The sequence below is a fragment of the Poeciliopsis prolifica genome, unplaced genomic scaffold (assembly GCF_027474105.1).
Source record: "Poeciliopsis prolifica strain line A6 unplaced genomic scaffold, Auburn_PproV2 SCAFFOLD025, whole genome shotgun sequence".
Classification (NCBI taxonomy): Eukaryota; Metazoa; Chordata; class Actinopteri; order Cyprinodontiformes; family Poeciliidae; genus Poeciliopsis; species Poeciliopsis prolifica.
In genome coordinates, this window is record NW_026562400.1 from 7,543,472 (window position 1) to 7,562,670 (window position 19,199).

A 19,199-nucleotide genomic window follows, 5' to 3' on the forward strand; every position below is an offset into this window, starting at 1 on the left:
GGTCTTGACACCTTTGATGATTCATCTATGCAACTGAAACTGCTAATACAAAAACAACTTGCCGTGCCAAGGAGAACCTTTTCATTGTTAATATCGTCTGCAGTTCGTGCACAAGAACAGTGGCTCAGCCCCTTAAAATGAAGGGAGGGAGGGGAAAGAATGGGAACCTTGTCTGCAGAACACTGCTCATTGTGCAGGGGAGCAAACTGGTGGAATTTTTTTTCCGGAACAGGCTCGCTCACAGCTTGCGCTTTGCTGCTTGCCTGTGACGCGCATTGATCCACCACAAGCTAAGGCTCCCACCAAAATACTCAGAGGAGCAGATGGTCTTAAAACATGACCGCTCCCCCTCCCACACATGGAGAGTTGAGCTGTGATGAGCACACACACACTAAAAGACACACGGTATAAACATTAAAAAGAAGATATGCCAGCATCCAGTCACACAGTCTGTCAAATGAAAGAAAAGATTAGACTTTCATGGGATAAAAAAATAATTACATTACATACATTTTTTGCTTAGAAATTATGAGATCTTTAACCATTTTTACATTTTCAGGCATTTACACCACTTTTCACCCCATTTTCGATTCAGCGTGTACTGTAGTTTAAATTTTAAAATCCACTTTGAAATGTTTCTCTCCCACCATCGAATTGTGTCTTTTATCAAGAACATATATCGACAAGGAGAGCTTTAGTTGGCAGATCTCCAACAAAACAACAAACCAGGAGCACAAGCAGCATTTATTTGTACTCTTTTCCACCTGCCAAACAAAGCAAGTCTGGCAATCCCCATCCCGGTGAGCAGATGGTGAGCCACAGGCCTCCACTCTCATAAGAGTGCACTCCCTTCCGCTCTGAACTAAAGGAGGTGAGAATCAGAGCTGTCACCTGTTCGCCAACATATACAAATCAAACGCATCTCCTTCCAAGGCCTTCCACTTAACTAATTGTTACAAACAGGGAGAGGTCATTTTACATCATCACACGTCTGGGTTGGTTGAAAAATTAGACGACTGAAAATTCCCTGCACTCAAATTTACACTGGTCATAGAGGGTCAGTACTGGCTCAGGTAAAGAAAAATATTTTTTTTAGCATAACATTGTAATCTAGTATGGATAATGTAATGCTTAATTTTGCTAGAGTGAGAAGAAATGCTAAATCAATTGCAAAGCGAAACTTTTCTATCTAGCATTTGGTTAGATGTGAAATCCATTCGATCAATAAAAGATCTGAAAGGTGCTAACAACACCGGCACTAAATCCTGTTCTCTGGGCTTCTAGCAGCTCCGACTAACATCAAACACCCTCTGTCATGTGTCAACACTTGCACATCACAAGCATGTTCTCTCATCCAGGCATTCACGAAGGAACAGAGTCATACACACTTATTCATTATCCAATGCCATCTAACCTGTGACTCATTCACTTTGAGCTCTCGCTCATCAGTTCTGAGGGCTCACACAAACAAGAGCAGACTCCCATTATGAATGTTGGAGTTTGATCTTATAAACAAAGGAGTACAAATTGGAAAGGAAAACAGGCTTGCACAATGCACACAGTGCGCTCCTCTCACCTTCTTGCAGGAAAATATTACATTTGAATGCAAGTCAGATAAAAGATCTGCTGCTCCTCACCTGTGTATGTGACTGTGGCCAAAGTCCAAATGTTAGCAGCTCCTCTAAGAGTTGTTCTAGCAATCTTTCCTCAGATACTCGCATGTAAGCAGTCACACCAGCAGAACCTCTCGCCACTCGCAGTACCAAGCCCCAATAGTGGAGAATAAACTGCCCTCCCCACCACCAGTGCCAACATCAGCCCCCCTCTCTTATGAAAATCAGCCCTTCAGTGTAGCAGCATTGTTCTGAAGCTTCGCCCAAAGGCTCAACCATTCATAAATACATGGGGGACCACAAAGGGCCACACTGTTCCAACTTTCCCAACATGGGTGAGGCTTTGAATTTCAAGGCGTTTTGACTCAACTTCTCCAGTTGGTCTGAGCTGGATGAAACTGATAACTTTTGATCATTTAGGATTGATAGACAGCACAGTGTTATTCTATAAACCAGTGAGGAAGTCATGAAGGGACAATAAGGAAAGGGGAGTACAAAGCAAAGGAGAGAAAATGCTTCATATTTTCCAAAAACCTATTCTAAGTCAAGCAGAATCATCCTTTTTGCCTTTAAAATAACAATGCTCCCAATGTTATGTTTCAGAAGCTAAAAAAACAAAGAAAACACAGAAAAATATGTGCATGTTTTATCCCAGCAAAAATAAATCTGTGGTTTGATAGATGTTTTTTTTATCTGCAAGGCTTGAGTCATTACCTTTTAATAAACAACAAAAAATAAAAAAAATATGTCCATTGGCCTGACGGTAGCTGAAGATGCAAAGTTATTCACATCTAAAAAATCTAAACAACAATTATCTTTTAGAGATTATTAAAACAAAAAGAGTATAACCTTGATAGCAACTTTTAAATACAAGTCAAATATCACAATTAACCAAACTACGACAGAGGTATTCTGAAAATCCACAAACTGATCATATAGATAAATCAGGTAGCTAAAGTTAAATTTTATGGTCTACATGCAAAATGCTATGTGACTGGGAAAACTAATAATGCACATGAGCCAACCCTGTGGAATCATGCTGTGGGAGTTTTTCTTTTAGCATAGTTTAGGGGAACATATCAGTAGTAACTTTTTCAAACAAACAAAATAATATCTCTTTATTATTACTTTTTAAACAACTTACACTGGAAACATCACAACGCCTAAGCCTTGGCCATAAGAGTTTGATTTTTCCAGGTTAATGCAGGAAAGCCAATGCTTCAGTAAAATAAAAAAGTCCCATGCTGAATTGTTCTGTCTCAACAAACTTCTACAGACCCACCCAATGAGTTAAAGGCATCATTTAATGTAATGAACCATGACACTGCTAATGCATGTGTAATTCATATTACATGCACATGATTGGGAGATGGACATGAGAATGGGACAGACATTCACGTTGGGACACTGAGCCTCAACATCCAGCCAGAGTCACAATCTAGAAGCATATTCATGAATTATAAGGGATCAGTTTAAGTTAAATCTTTCCTTAATTGAATGTTTTTTTTTTTGTAAGTACCAGCTACACAATGTATATGTACTCAGTGTATGAGTATATACACTGAGTATGTATGTGTCGGTCTATTATATGAAATCCCAATAAAACACACAGATGTTTTTGTTGTGTCTTGTTTCTTTGCAATGCAAATGCAAAAACATCTAAAGGCCATGAAGGCTTCATTAAAGCAGTATCATTTACAGTCACATTCAATAACCCATTGAAGCTTAAAGCACAACCAGAAATCATCACACATTTTTAGGGTTTTATAGAATGGGGTTGTGAACAAGACCAATCTTCATGTGTATTACCTAGATTTTGGAACAAGTTTGGTGATCTTCATTAAATAAAAAATACTTTAACCATGTCCATTTAAACATGCTATAAAGCTAATTAAAGAACAGGCTAACTATTCATAAAAATGTTATTTTGCACATACAGTACAAACTGACGTGTTTTGTATGAAGAGTTGCGTGTGAACAGCTTCTCTATTAGCATCTCTACAAAGGCACTCAACAATCCTGCATTCCCATGAGATGGCTCACACAGTCAACTGGTGTCACTCTGAAGCAGCTTTTAAACATGACTCGATTTTCTGTCTGAAGCTAACCCTCGCACTGAGCAGGACAAACTGAAGATATGGTAATCCAAACATAAATCAGCATGCAAGATTTAATTATGTGCCTTTTTAAGCTCTGTTAAGCACTTAACCAAATCTAAATATATATATTTTTTAATTTACTCAGATTTTTTTTTTCAGAAAAATATTTATAATTGCCTCAACTTATTTTTGGTTCTTAACATTTTTAGTTAATCTAGTTTAAAAGATTTGCAAATCATTATCTTCAAGTTATTTCTGAATGTGTCAGCTAAGCTGAGTTGTGATGCTATTAATAAACACATTTACCTATATGGTATTAGCATTGTCAAAAGGCTTGCATGGTGCTACGACAATGACATGAAAATTCAGGACCAGCTAACAAACGCTGTCCCTCCTCCTGAAACAGTAGCCATTGTCCCCAGAGGGCTTCTGGGACAGAACAGCTCAGCTCGAGCCTGACACCGCACAACACTGGGAAGTCGATGCACACAGATAATTGTCTTTTAATCAAAACAATCCCCTTTTCTCTGCTCTTGCTTGTTTGTCTTTGTCCCTTGTTCGACCTTGCTCCACTGGTTGTAACTTTTATGAATTCTGGCAATTTTAATCGGTCACAACTTGGGTGTAAGTTAGGAATCGCGGGTTTTACATAAGAGCAGTCGATGCTGATCATCAATAATTTAGAAAAAGATCTTGCAGGAGTGAAACTCAAATTACCTAATCTTCTTTATAGGTGTATATCTAAGTTTAACTAATGGTTTGTGATATTGATGTAGTAACATCTAACCTGAGAGTAAGCAGACCTAACATTCAGTGATTGTCAAGGAGAGATACTTTTAACCTACCCTATTTCAACCAACTCTAACCACAAAGACCCTTTAAAAGCAGTGTAAGCACATACAAAAAAAACACACATTTTCACAGCTTTTGGAACCCAAAGGGGTTGTGGGGAGAATGTGTGGGCAGGTGTTGATGGGGGTTGTTAGGATTGTGCTGAACAGAGACGAGCAACAGAATAGCACATTGAGAAAGGAACCATTGTCCACTCTATCTACTTTATTGAACAGAGGCAGAGGTTGGTAGCTATATGCAAATGAATAAATAGTTGGAAAAATGCTAATACTTCATATCTCACCATTTCATTTGCAGGTAGTTAGACAAACTGCTTACCATATCCTCATATGATACATAATAGAAACCCTATTTGAATATAAACAAAAAAATATATATATTACATGACCTCATTTCATTGTAAGTCAATTTGAAAGTATTAAACACTTCTCTACGGGAGACTGAATAAAACATAATAAAGACGTTTAATAAATAAGTGTTTCAGTTGCATATAATCACAAATCATGAGGGAAAACTCAGCTCACAAATGAAAATTGAACGATTATTGACCTCATTTAGGGTGCTTGATCCTAAGCTGTGACATGCTGCTGTCCTGGGTTAAAAGGGGTTTTTACTCCCAAAGGTGCGGCATATCAGATTTGTCCTACTTGGTTTATATCCCCGTATTGTACTCCAACTGTCATTGCTTGGATTTAGATTCTGTTTGATTCACAGCTCAGTTCAGGTCTTTGACGCACTCAACAGAATGTTTTTGGTTTTTTTTTTTTTTCATTTTCTTTTCTTATTAGTAGAGAATAATTGAAACTATCAGCATATTCTCTAATATAAGTAAAATTTTATGATACATAAAAAATTATGTAAGTTGTGGCAGTGGTGATAGGAAATGTCAAAACCTATGATCAGATAACATTTTAAGATAGAAAATATTCTAAATGATTTTAATCAAAAGATATGTACTACATTATACAGTATATGACAAATTATGCAAGATTGTGTACTTTGATGTATTATTTGAAGCTCTAACCCAGAAAATGTAGGTACATGTGCAGTTTTCAAAATGTGAAGAAGTTCATAGATCAAAGGTACAACATTGCAATCAGATAAAATCATATCATTCTATTAAATTATCACCACCACACGTTCTGTTGAAAGGACAAAGTTTTACAGTTAACACATGAATTTATGAGTGACAGAGTAGAAAAAGACAAGAGCAGGTTTGATTGTTTTTCTAAAAGAAAAATGCAAGATTATTATAAAAACTACCAGTTATAGAGCGAGATATCTCTTACCTTATCAGCTGATCTGATCAGAAGCCAGTGAGAGTCCTTCTCTCTCCTTCAACATTTGTTTACTCTGCTCCTCTCCCTCCTCTCTCTCTTTCACTCTCTCTGTGTCAGCAGATTGGCTCTTTGGCAAAATAAACCTGTGATTTTTTTTTTTTTTTTTTGACAGAGAAAAGGCAGGTTTCAAAGTTATTTAATCAAAGACTAATTACATGATACCATGTAATATTTTATTTGTCAGGACAATTCTGAAATGTATGTTACATTAGAGAACTTGTGTTGACAGACATTATGCAAACAGTATAAATTGTATGAGGAGTGGATGATGGCATTAATGTTCAATGTTTAATTTCAGGGTTGACCGATATAAACATTTCTCATTTTAGTTTCTATAAACCGTGGAACCCTGCATCTTTGACCTGATGGTGACAGTCTGTCTTCATGATTCAGAGAGTGGTCAGAATCATGACCACGTCAGTTTCTTGATTCAGTTTCAATTAGAACCAGATAACTACAAGTGCAACAATCTCAGCAGTCATGACCATCTCATGGGATGCACTTCACTTGCTGCCGGTGTTGTGATGGATTCAGGACTGGACCTTCATAGGCACATGCAAACAATTACAAAACCAGCCTTCTATCGCCACAAGAAATTTTCAGGTGAGACCAGCAGGGGAAGCATTAAAGGAACTTAAGAATCGATTACTGTAACAGTGTCTCTGCCTGAAATGCAATCAAGACTATGGCAGCTGATCCAGAATGCTGCTGCTCACGTTATCACTAACACCAGGAAGATAAAGCACATCACCTCCATTCTGAAGTCTCTGGTTCCGAACATCTCAGAGAATGGACTTTGAAATAGTTTAGCTTATAAATCAGAGTGGCTTTGCACCAAAATACATTATACACCTGTTGTCATTCTATCAATCTTACAGCTCACTCAGGTCTTCTGGTTCTTGTTTGCTCTGCATCCCCAGAATCAAAACCAAACATGAAGAAGCAGTACTCAATTTTTATGCTCCTCCAATCTGGAACAAATTTCCAGAAAACTGCCAAATGCTAAATCAAGACTAAAAATGCAGCTGATTCAAGCTGTCTTCTATAAACACCTGGACAATCATAAAGGTTAGTCTGTTTTTCAACCCGTCATCATTTTTTTTGTCTGTAGTTATAATCATCAAAACTCTGCAATTGTTCATTTCTATATTTCTTCAGAGGAGGTCCTCCTACAGCCAACAACAGTTATGTAACAGTCTACATGCCACTACACGGAGCGCACTTGGTGGGGGTGTAACATAAATATTTGGATCAGGAGTTTGCCAAATACTATAACCACAGAATATTTTATGAATAATAAAAACTTTTGTGTGAAGGATCTGCAGGTGCACATAGAAATGAGAGAATGTGTGAAAGTTTAACAATAGTCTCACATGAAATGCATTCATAAACTAGTTTATTGGTTTTATACAATGCACAGCTATTTGTAATTGGGTTAAAGCATACATTATTTTTCTAAAAATAGAACGTAGTAACACTATTCATTTTGTATTCACCCATAATTCACTACACATCATAAAATTCACTCAGTTGTTTTACCATGAATTTTTGTTACAACCGATAAACTTTACATAAAACGTTTCATCTCTGAGTTACCAATATTTACTGCATCAACACAAAGTTTCTTGGAGTTAAATTTAATATTGTTCTACAATATCAGAAAACTGATTCAACTCAGTCAATCAGAAAATAAACTTGCTTTACAAACTGAGGCTAACCGGAACGTAATAGTGGTTTAGGTAGGGGAAATTTTAACCTTAAATGAAGCCAGTTTATTATACAGCCAATCAGATTGACTTGCAGTCAGTAGAATTACCAAAAAGTCAAATCTTGACTCACTTGTCAAAATAAAAAGGTGATTTACATATTATGTACAGCCTGGGTCAGTTCAATGATGGAGCAAACTACAGATATAACATTAGTTTGTATTGATGTTGTGTGACGTACATAAGAGTAAGAATGCTTTGTAGTCAGATGCATGTTTGGCAAAGAACATCTCTATGTAAAGATAACTAAACGCTTTCTTATTGACTGAGGGAATCCTGCCTCGATCCATAATGTGAAAACTTTAACTAATTTGATATTTAAACATTATTGATCCAGTATTGATTATTTTTAAAACCCAGGTCAAGAATTAACTTTTTTTTCACTACGTCAAAGTATAATAATCCCACTATTAAATACCATTAACGTATATGAACTGATTGCAGGGAATAGTATATATCAACTAAATAGCAATCAAAATGCTTTCTAAACCCTCCAAAAAATATGTAAAATTATGCAAAGTAGAAGATTTACTTACCATTCTCATGCTTTTGAAAAAGAAAATGTTTGTGTAAAACAGAACCATCACACTTGCAAAACAAAACAAAATAATGACATCTAGTGGTGAAATTGTTTAAATTCACTACACAGATTAGCAAAAAAAATCTTTATTGTAAAATTACATTGCATGACATATTTGAATGTTCAAAGCATAAAACTGGTTAGCTGTACATCACAATATGAATTTAAACAGCACATCTTTACAAATCCATGAAAGAGTAGGTTGTACATCAAGTCAGTAAAAACAGTGACAAGACTAATGACTAATCAATTAGAAAAACAAATTCATTTAAACGTACATAAATCCATAAAAAAACACAAGTACAAAAGCAAAACACATAACAGCATAAACTCTAAATCTACATGAACAACAAGTTAACTAAAACTAGTCACTAATTCAAAGGATCAAAGTATTAAAACCCAACTGAAGCATATTTACTTGAACTTATCAAGATGTAAATTCACTAACAGATTGGGATGGTTAAATTGCTTTAGGATCTACAGCTGTAACTCTGTACACATTAAGGCACTTGTGGCAGCCACATTTTTTATACATTAGGCGGCACAGAGTTGTACCTCCAAAAATACATAAAATAACTTTGAATCAACAAATAAAATCAGGACATCGGATTAGCAGAGGGAGTAATATTTACAATGTTGGAAGCCAACTGCATTTATATTAATCGGTCAAAGCTGCATTGAAGTTTGGTTCACACAACCAGGCTCTCACGACTCACCGCTCCATTCTGCAAAGCAATCATAGATATGTCAGATGTACATAACCACAAAAATCTACAAAAAACATTCTTCACATACATTTCCTGTAAAGTCATAATCTGTATTTTCTCTTCTTGTTCTATAAAGTGCTTGTCACTCAATAAGTAGGAGAGCAGTAGGTCTATTTCTACATCTTAAATGTGTACAATTTATTAAACTTTCTTCAGCATTGAGTTATCTACAATTAAACAGATAATTACGTATTATTTATGTAAGGGATGTTAAATGTTTGCTTCTGTAAACCTCTGCTAAAGATCACATGCTCCGACATTGTCATTTCCAATTTTCAACAAAATATGTTGATAAGTTTTAAGTAGAGATGGGACCGATTTATTATTTTTATTTATTTATTTTTTTTAAAGCTTGGACCTGCCAATACCAATTTCAGTTTCTTCCTACTTTTCTTTCATGAATTACAGGGAAGATGGTTAAAAATATTTATTTCTAGCCTAACTAGTAAGTGACACCACACACTGTGACTGAGGAGTTGCTGTAAAACACTTTAACAGATGAAATTATTTTAAGTTGTCATTTCATGTGTCATCAAAATATTCTATTCTATTTATTACTTACAGCAATATCAGTCTCCATTAGTTTTCATTGAGGCGCAACCTTTACTTGCATGTTTATAAAAGCATTTATAAGTCATGGCATACCTTGCGGAGGTTAGTTTTCATTGAAGATGAGATGCTCTCATTGTCACTGTACGGAGGCGGTTGAGGTGGCGGGTAATCATCCCGGCGACCAGGAACTCCAGACGGTGGGTTCAACGGAAGTGGTGGTGGCCCACGTTGACCCCTCCCCCATTCTGACCGGTCACTCTCACTGTCCAGTCGCTCCTGGCTGCGCGCCCTCTGTTGCTCCCCCAGCCGTTTCCTCTCCATGGCCTCTCGTAGAAAGCTGTCATCGTAATCTTCCCTGCCACCCCTGGCGCCGCCGCCATACCTACGGTCCCTCTCCACCTCCATGAGGTCGTCGCGACTATGTGCACGGCGCCCGGTGAGGCCTGCCCGTGGCTCTCTGTCTCTTCCTCTGCGATCATCAGGGGAGTAGTCACGACGTCTCCGGTCATCGTAGCCGCTGCGAGCGCTGCTGCTCCACTCATCATCAGAGCTGATAAGACAGCAAGAACACTCTTATTTCAGTTCTGATCTCCAGGTCAAATCTTTTTAACTAGAGCAAACTGAATATTATAAGACAACAAAGTAGAACAACTCAGTACTACAGCTTATCAGTAAGACTTTTTTTCTTCTTGTAAGTAAACTTTAGCAGTAGTCCTACTGACTTTCTGGCTGTTTTCAAATATACAGTATCGACCAAAAGTTTGGACACACCTTTTCATTCAATGAATTTCCTTTATTTTCATGACTATTGACATTGTAGATTCACACTGAAGGCATCAAACTATAAATTCACACATGTGGAAATATGTACTCAACAAAAAAGTGTAAAACAACTGAAAATAAGCATTATATTGTAGTAAAGTAGCAACCTTTGCTGTGATTACTGCTTTGCACACACTCTGCATTCTCTTGATGAGCTTAAAGAGGTCATCACCTGAAATGGTTTTCACTTCACCAGTGTGCCCTGTCAGGTTAATAAGTGGGCTTTCTTGCCTTATAAACAGTCATGAAAATAAAGGAAACCCATAGAACAAGAAGGTTGTGTCCCAACTTTTGATCTGTACTGTATGTCTTAAAGACAATGGGTAATGTTACACTCTTTTTAGTGGGTGATGCTATGAAGATAAACTTTTCCACCTCTGTTAGAATAATTATGTTTTGTTATCATTCTTACATTTGTAGTTTTAATAGATTTAGTATTCACATCCCTGAGAAAAGGAACTTGTTAGACTTTGGAGCTGCAGCCATTCCTTATCTATATTTTGGGATACTCCTTACACAGCAGGAAGAGAGAAAGAAAGGAGGAAGAACTGAAATGTGCTAAACAATGGTTAGATGCAACTATAGAAAGAAGAGAACAAATTGGGAAAAAAGGGAGATTCACACACAGGCTGTGTAAGGAGTATCCCAAAATATAGATAAGGAATGGCTGCAGCTCCAAAGTCTAACAAGTTCCTTTTCTCAGGGATGTGAATACTAAATCTATTAAAACTACAAATGTAAGAATGATAACAAAACATAATTATTCTAACAATCTCCACCTATAAAAACTGATCAGATCTTTAGCCAAATCTATTACAGGGGCTAGACCTTGTCCCCTTCATGTTCCTGTTGGTGGGCTGCATGTACATATTTGACCGTGGCCAACTGTTGTATTTGAAATTCACTGAAGTCATTTGATGTATAAAAAGCTATGGTTTGAACAAATGTTGACAAACAGAAATTTATTTTAAAACTGTAGATTTTAAGCAAAAACTTGGTATAACTGAGAGCAAATGTTTTTCTAAAAACAGTTGGTAAACTTCAGGAGTGGAGGCTGGTTACTTATAAGATTTTTGAGGTATATTTAAAAGCAACAAGAATCTTTATACGTTACTTCAATTTGACTGATGAGGTGTTACTGAAGTAAAACACGTGGCTTCTCGTTTTCAAAGCTAGTGCACCAAGAAATGTAGAATCTAATAGCTGATATGACAATTGCTCTTGAGTGTCGCGTTGGGAGCCTGGTGTCTGATACCACAAAAACAGTTACTGGTAGAAAAAACATAGGAAAACTCTTACATTGTAGCTGTTTAACTGCTTCCCTAAAAATGACATCTCACTCAGAAAATATATCTGAAATAACTTTACCAAACACAGTTTGTTCAGTTAACCCGAAAACAGACATGATCTGAGAGGGAGTGAAGAAAACTACTGGAAAGTTACAACTCATGTAAAAGCTCAAGTGCTGTTAAAACACTTAAACAGCACTTGTTTAAGAATGTAGTAACAAAGTCTAAACTGCAGTTATTTTTTTTTAAATGTTAATGTTGTGCTGTTGCATCGATGGGAGATAGAACAGTGAAATACTGTATTTGACTCACCCTCTTCTGCCTCTGGGCTCATCAGGGCCCCTTTGAGGTGGGTAGTCATTTCTGTGTCGCCGTCCAATGTCATCAAGGTTATCCATAGAGCGAGCACGTGCTCGATCACTCATGGGACCTCCACCATGGCGTGGGTAGTCATCACGACGCTGCCCTTGCTGGGAAACGCTGCTGATGGTGCTCATGGCTTCGTCTCGGTCGTAAAGTGTGGGCATCGGTGGACGACCGACGCGTCCTCGAGGTTCCGCGCTGTCATGCAGGGAGCTGACCGTACTCATGTTTTCCACTAGAAAAAAATAGTAATAATAATAATAAAATACAGACAAATATTGATGTGAAGTTTAGGTAGAAGTAAAGAACCAAACAGAAAGTATTGTACAGGAATCACAGATTGCATCTGAAGCTTTCCTTAATTTACAAAAGCAATTACTTAAATTTAAATGACTTTATTTATTGTATTTCTTCTTAAAACTTGATTTGTACTTTAAATTAATAAGATTATATGTTTAATAGTTTAAAAGGCTTATTAATATACAGTAAACCATGGCAGTTCATTAAATGTCAATATTTATTTTGAAGATAATTTTTAAGAATTGTTGGCAAAAACTACATTTCATTTTACTTTCTCATTTTATGGACAGGTAAAATGTTCTCATAGATACAGCTTTTTAATGCTTAAATACCATTGGAAAATAATAAATAGTAAACATGAATAATTTGGGTCATAAATCTTTCAGACACTGAACAATTGCAATGATCTACTTCAGTAATGTGTTAAACCCACCAGCAATGATTAAGTGACTCTTTGACAGAAACCTGATTTATATTTAGCGAGAGTAGGTTGTGGCACACCAGTTTGACAAAACCACAGGAAGTCACTCACAGCGGCTGTAGTTTGCAGGTCTGGAGGGGTCTAATGAGGCCACCTCCTTCTCCATGTAGTAAATGGCCCGGGTTGCATTTCCAGCAGGGTCCACCTGGATGCGATAACCACTACGAGCTGTGGAGAAATAAAAAGGAGTATATTTATCGCTACAGAACTAGAGCTATATTTGAAACTTATCTTAATACTGAAAACATATAATATTGATTTGGGTTAGTCTTTCAGAAAAAAGTCCATCATACTGCACATACATAATTTTTTCATTCTAATTTATGTACACTATTACAACAGTAGAATAAGGACTCATACTTTGTGTCAAAAACGCATTCTTATACAGGCCTTGATGTGAGGATTTCAAGCATAACGTGGCGCTGTTTCATAAGCAGTTTTTCCTCACTTCGTCATTTCAGATCACCAAGCACAGTGCAGAAATATTTGATTCACAATTTTAAACACAATTGTTGGGAATTGTTGACACTAGGAGGCAGGAATTATTCACGTAAGAAAGAACATGTTTTTATGTAAATGAATGGGCTTTTCTTGAGAATTAATGTTTTTAATAATTTATTTATCTAAACGCATTATTTTGGAAATTGGTGGTGGGAATTCTACCCAGTTTTCATTCTTGAAGCCATCTTTAGTCGTTTCATAACTAATCAAAGCCACTGGTGGAATTTTCATAACGCTGTAATAAGGAAACTCCTCTCACAAAATAACCAAAGCAATTCAGAGAGCTGGGCAAGAAAACCCCCCACCCCACATTAACACCATGACACACCAAATGCTATTTTTCCATAACTCACTGTGATCTCCTCCACTGTCCTGCAGCAAAGGCACATGAGACCCATGCCCCACTGCAAAAACAAAAATGAAAAACTTACTTATAATTTACTTAGGTTCATGTCATTGTGATATTTAAAACATCCACTATGTCATACTATTTGTTGTAAAATTACCTGAGCTGGCACCATCATAATCATGACCGTAGTTGCTTTGGGGTTGTCCGACTCCATTGTGAATGGGCAGCAGGGGCATGACGGACTGGTTACCTTGTGAGCCGCCGTACACAGGCTGAGCATACATGGCAGAATACATGGTGGGAGCATACTGACTGAGCATGCCTTTCTTTGCTGCTTTTCCTGCTTCATACACTGCAACAGAATGGGAGAGAGCAGATAACATTTGGAAACAAAGTAGTTTCATAGTTAGAGATTGTTCAAGGACAGAAAGCATAAAATCCAACCATGCAGAAGGGAAGCAAACAAAAAAACAATGCAGCAGTACTAAGAACTTTCATTATTTATGACCATTTATGATGTGTAAATTGTGTAATTTACACATTAAATTGTTAACCAATACGTTGACAAGAAAATGTATAAGTGCACATCTGACGGGACTTCTAAATAAATTAAAAATCTAATTTGCCAAATTGTGTTTAGTCATGGAAGTTTTACTATACAATCAGACTCGAGGTGTGCAATTATTACCAAATGACATAATACTGCAAGTGTTACCTAAAAGCCACTTGAATGCTAACTTGTATTTCTTTAAAAACATATGTACACATTCCCTTTAACCAAAAGGTACAAACAAATACGGTTTATGGTTTATTTACAGAAAGTGATCAACATTTCATTAACCTTTAAAAGGGGAGATGCATGGCACCAGGACATAACAAAAATGACTAATTTCCTCTTTCAGGGACTGCAAGTACTATTAAGAAGAATTAGCGAAAATCCAGGTAAATAATCAACTAAAAGCATGTCTGATAATTCATTATTTAGGTCTCACTAGAACCAAATATTAACAAGATGAAATCTTCATTCTTTTTCTATTTGATACTTACATGCTCGCGGACAGCAGCAGCGTTCTGGGCAGCAGGGGCAGCTGACGAGGCAGCAGCAAGTGTGAGGGCAACACTGACACCAGCAGATCCCGATGAGAACAAGGAGCAAAAAGAAGCCCAAAACCACCAGGAGAACCAGTAGCCAGTCTGTGTGCATCAAAGAGAGACACATATGATATCATAATGCTGAAGGTTTTACCGTCTGTCTCTACTCCAGAAAAAAAGCCCACTACACTCCCCATGAATCCAATAAGTACTTGTCAGTAACCAAACACATTTGTTTGTAGGTACCAATGTGTACTACAAACAAAGCAGAAGACAATGAATCAGATAAAAAAGTAAAAAAATGAAATGTTTATTCCCAAAGACATTCTATTAATTATCTATGCAGAACAGCAAAGAAAGTCTGTGTTGTGAAAAGCCACATTTGAAAAAGACATATGAGCCCTAACATGTTGATGTGAACATGTTTAAGGACATGTCAAACTGGTAAATCCAAATCACTCTGCATGTCTGTTCAGGCAACCCACAACACAGACAGAAGAGATGCTGAGAATGAAATTAAAAAAAAAAAAAAACCTGCACACAAATTAAGAAATATGCACAGAGTTGTTTAGCTATTAAATTTATATTGCAACTGAAAATAAATAAGACAATGCAATTCAGAAAATATAAAGATATATAAAAAAGAATTTGAGAGGAACTCCTCAGTGTGAAGTGTTTTTGTCTACATCAGGACTTTTAGAAGTGCACTGTCTCTCAAAATGTGATGGAGTACTTGGTAATTGTTCTCACAATTGTATAATAAAACTGTTTAGAGTTTAGAATTGTCCATTTTTTTAAGGAGAGCACACAAGCTCAAAGTCCCTCGGTAAAGCAGTCAGAGGGCAGAGTCATTCCATCTATAGAATGAAACCTAATGCACCCAATATCCCTTACTCCTCTCACACAAGGGTATTGTACTACCTTCCATAACCAGTAAGTCAATGCCAGGCAGGAGATCAGTAGTATTAGTCTTTCTCTCTGTGAAAGACAGATAAAGCTGCAATTACTTTAGGGTGGTATCTAACTCTGCTGCTTAATCAGGTTTGTGGAAAATATCTTCTTGACCACAAAATCCCAAAATAGTTCAGTAACTTGCACACTAAGCGTTGCTCACACTGCTTTTTGTAAATATATATTTTTTTTACCATTATTTTTCTGAATGTGTAATAATTTTAGTGGATAGGAGCAGAAATGAGAAAAGAAATGGTGCAAAAAGAAAAAAAAATAATAATCAGGAAATGAATACATAAAATAATGTAATAAAAATAGCAAAACTCACCAAGCACAATTAATTCAGTGAAATCTTCATTAGTCCCTGAAATATCCTTGGATGATACCACGGTGCAGAAGTAAACACCACTTTCCCCCCAATGAGTTTCAGAGATTTGTAGGTCTGCCACTGTGAGGGAGAAATTATTTACCATTATTATAATTCAATTTCATCTTTATGGCAGTACTTTCATATTTGAAGCTAGTGAACGTCCAAAATTACCAAATTCAAATTACGATTTAATGAATTTTTTTTGCACTTGTCAAGTGATGTCGGTTCATTTTCAGGAAAAATAAATAAATAAAAAAACCTTTAAGTATGTAGCTAATCTACCCACGTTGCATATTTTGATTCTGCAGTGACCATGTTGCTGTGAAGTTTGCTTTGACAGGTTGCAGAAAAAAAATAATTCATAATTAATCAGGCACCTTCCACAATAATTTGAAGCATTTATGAAGGAATAAAAAATCTGAAAATAAATGAATTTGTTTTCCTTCTGTAGTAAGATAATCTATTGGTCAGTGACTTACCAAATTTCTATTAGTTCTGCATGACTTTCATTTTTCTGCAGTATGAAGACAACATGGCACAATGTCCACAATAAAACGTGTACCACATTATTTCAACCAGTTCAATATTATTTACAGATTTCAAAACAGTTATGATATAGAAAAAACCCATCTTCATTACCACAGAAATGGTGAACAAGACATTCAATTTTTAATTGTTATTTTGCTAGAGCATATCAAATTATGGTATATGCAGCTCTGTCAAGGTATGACAGAGCTGTATAACAATAAAAAAAAAAAACTGAAACAGAAAATATTTAAATGATTTTAGTGTGTAACTTGAGTGTGATTTGTTGACATCAATGTTTATTACAAAAACTCAAAATTTTAGGAAACATATTTTTTTTAATCACTTTCTCTTTCTAAAATCAGTTCATGTGTCAAAATACTTTTTTTTTCAAATTGGATTCAACTGTTAGCAATGATTTATCCAGTAGCGTTTACTAACTTACGATTTATAATGTTGATCTTGCGACTTGCGTATTCTTTGCTCAGTGTGACAGAATCGCCTTCCTTAACTGCCACAGTGCGGATTGTTCTGTCTTTGTCAGGACAGTTGGTGCTGGGGTCAATGTTGGCCTGAGAGAGGGCTGCATTCGTACTGCTGGAGCCAAGTGCCACTTGGATGGGGTCCTGGCAGAAGGATTTGTACTTCCATGTGACGATAGGACGGCTATCGGTACTCGAGTAATCACACTTGAGTGTGACAGGTTGGAAGAGCATGACAATGTACCTCCTGGTAGGACAGGAAACCTGAATAGCCAAAGTAGACTCTAAAAAGGATTAGAAAATATAAGTTAGTAAAAAGGTCTACCACTGTCAAAATTTTACATTGCTTCTGCAGACTTAACTGTGGAAATCACTGTAGTATGCAATAGTCAAGGTGTGGTGCATAAACAATGTTTCTTCATAGTATCACTCATAGAGTAGGAAAGTTGAGTCACAGCCATGCATCATTCTTTCAGGCTGACCCACACTAGTCCCACTGATCCCCATTTCCTTGATATATTATGAAGCTGAGGAGTCTAAATAAAAGCTTTTGCCCTTTTGATGTTTAGTAAATGCATCTTTGTCCACATAAATGAGTTGGGGCATTTTAAATATCTACTCCAGTGTGTTAACCCCGTTTTCACAGGCCTGCAAGGCTTAACAAGAGGAACATTGCTTCGAAGATTAAAATGAGGATTCAAATCCGGCTTCTAATAAGTTTAGATGAAAGCAATAGGTGATTCTACTCGGAATAGCTTACAAAATTGAACTTTAATATATTTAATGTGGAAATGTTACATTTTTATTAGGCCTAACGGGGCAAAGTTTTAGAGTCAAAATCACAAATTAGACAGTATTTTCTTCTAGAATTACCCAGAAAATCTGACGAGATCTCTTTGGAAATGGAATTGCAATGTTCCGTCACAGAGCAACAGAGAAACAAAAAGGGAACCAAAGGCTTTAGTATTAAAATCGAACATTTTGAATAACTTTTTGGATTCAATACATAATTTTACAATCTGCAACAAATAACCGTAACAACCCAGAAAACTATTCGTTACTCTGTAGGCCAAAAGTTATTTTGTACAGAGGCGCAGAAAAACAAAACGGATTTCACGGAAGGGCCCGCCCTGTCTGAGCGAAAAAACAGGCCAACTCACCTGTCGCCATTAAAACGGCGACGAAGACCGTCCAAAACATATTGAATTCTCGCCCCTCGATAACTTAGTTAAAATACTCTAGGTACAAATTGAAAGTAATGTTAGAAAAACAAATAATACTGCAGAAACACGTATTTTAATCTCAGCCAGGCAGCGCCCACTCCATTTTGAACGTCCTGTTGGCGAAAAGGAAGCACCTGAATGCTTCACATTACAACAACAGTCAACAGGTAAATGTCCAGACATGTTGCGAAAACACAGAGGGGTATCCATTTTTTTCCCTTGTTATTTCTTTCTGATGTGTGTATACTTATCAACAAAATTTGGATTGGGAGCTTTAAAGTCGTTTGAACTGTGTCATCTCACTTCATAATTTTACTACAGTAAAGAAATATAGCCAGAACAATATAGTTTCAAAAGTTTCTCCTACCCGGAACGAGTTGGTACGATCCAGGCACTGCCATCAAAGTTGAGGTTTGTCAATGTTTCACTCGGTGGTTTCGGTCTGTGTGATAACAGGGTTATCTTTCATGTCGCTCAGTGAAAACTTGCTTCTCTACAAGATTCAGAATGACTGTACATCAAATTTGGTGCATTGTGTAATGAAGTCCTTAAAGCTGTGCCTTATAGCCAAACATCCGAAAACAGTTGTCGTTGTGGCTGATATTCTGGAAATGTACCAGTAGAAAAGGAAGGTTCCCCCCAACTAAGATGAGATAGAGCAGGGTCGCTGCTTTGAAAGGAACCTGGAAGAATAGTACATAGACTGCGTATAATGAGTAAATTCAGGTGCTTATCGCATTTCCGTAATTTAGATCAAAAACGTAAACTCAATTATTTTTGACGAATATTGCATAAAATCAATAAAAAATATTTTGAAAACAAGTGTCACTTTCTGACAGGTTTAATTCTAGCTTTGTGTAGAAATAAATCAATCATTAAAAT

General features: G+C 36.6%; 1 protein-coding gene across 2 annotated transcripts; it reads right to left on the minus strand.

The window, feature by feature from the left end:
• Positions 1–8,320: 8,320 nt before the first annotated feature.
• Positions 8,321–18,478, minus strand: lsr (lipolysis stimulated lipoprotein receptor). 2 transcript variants are annotated; one of them, XM_055047024.1, is made up of 11 exons: positions 18,255–18,478; positions 17,058–17,378; positions 16,046–16,165; positions 15,688–15,744; positions 14,722–14,868; positions 13,832–14,026; positions 13,679–13,729; positions 12,876–12,992; positions 11,993–12,278; positions 9,663–10,119; positions 8,321–8,975 (listed from the first exon to the last, which is right to left on the minus strand). In XM_055047024.1, exons 1-11 carry the CDS (start codon positions 18,292–18,294, stop codon positions 8,940–8,942), a joined length of 1,827 nt encoding a protein of 608 aa, XP_054902999.1. In that variant the 5' UTR covers positions 18,295–18,478; the 3' UTR covers positions 8,321–8,939. The 2 variants fall into 2 exon arrangements, with proteins under 2 accessions (XP_054902999.1, XP_054903000.1); XM_055047025.1 differs by lacking the exon at positions 15,688–15,744 and having other exon boundaries at positions 18,255–18,477.
• Between the last annotated feature and the right edge of the window lie 721 nt (positions 18,479–19,199).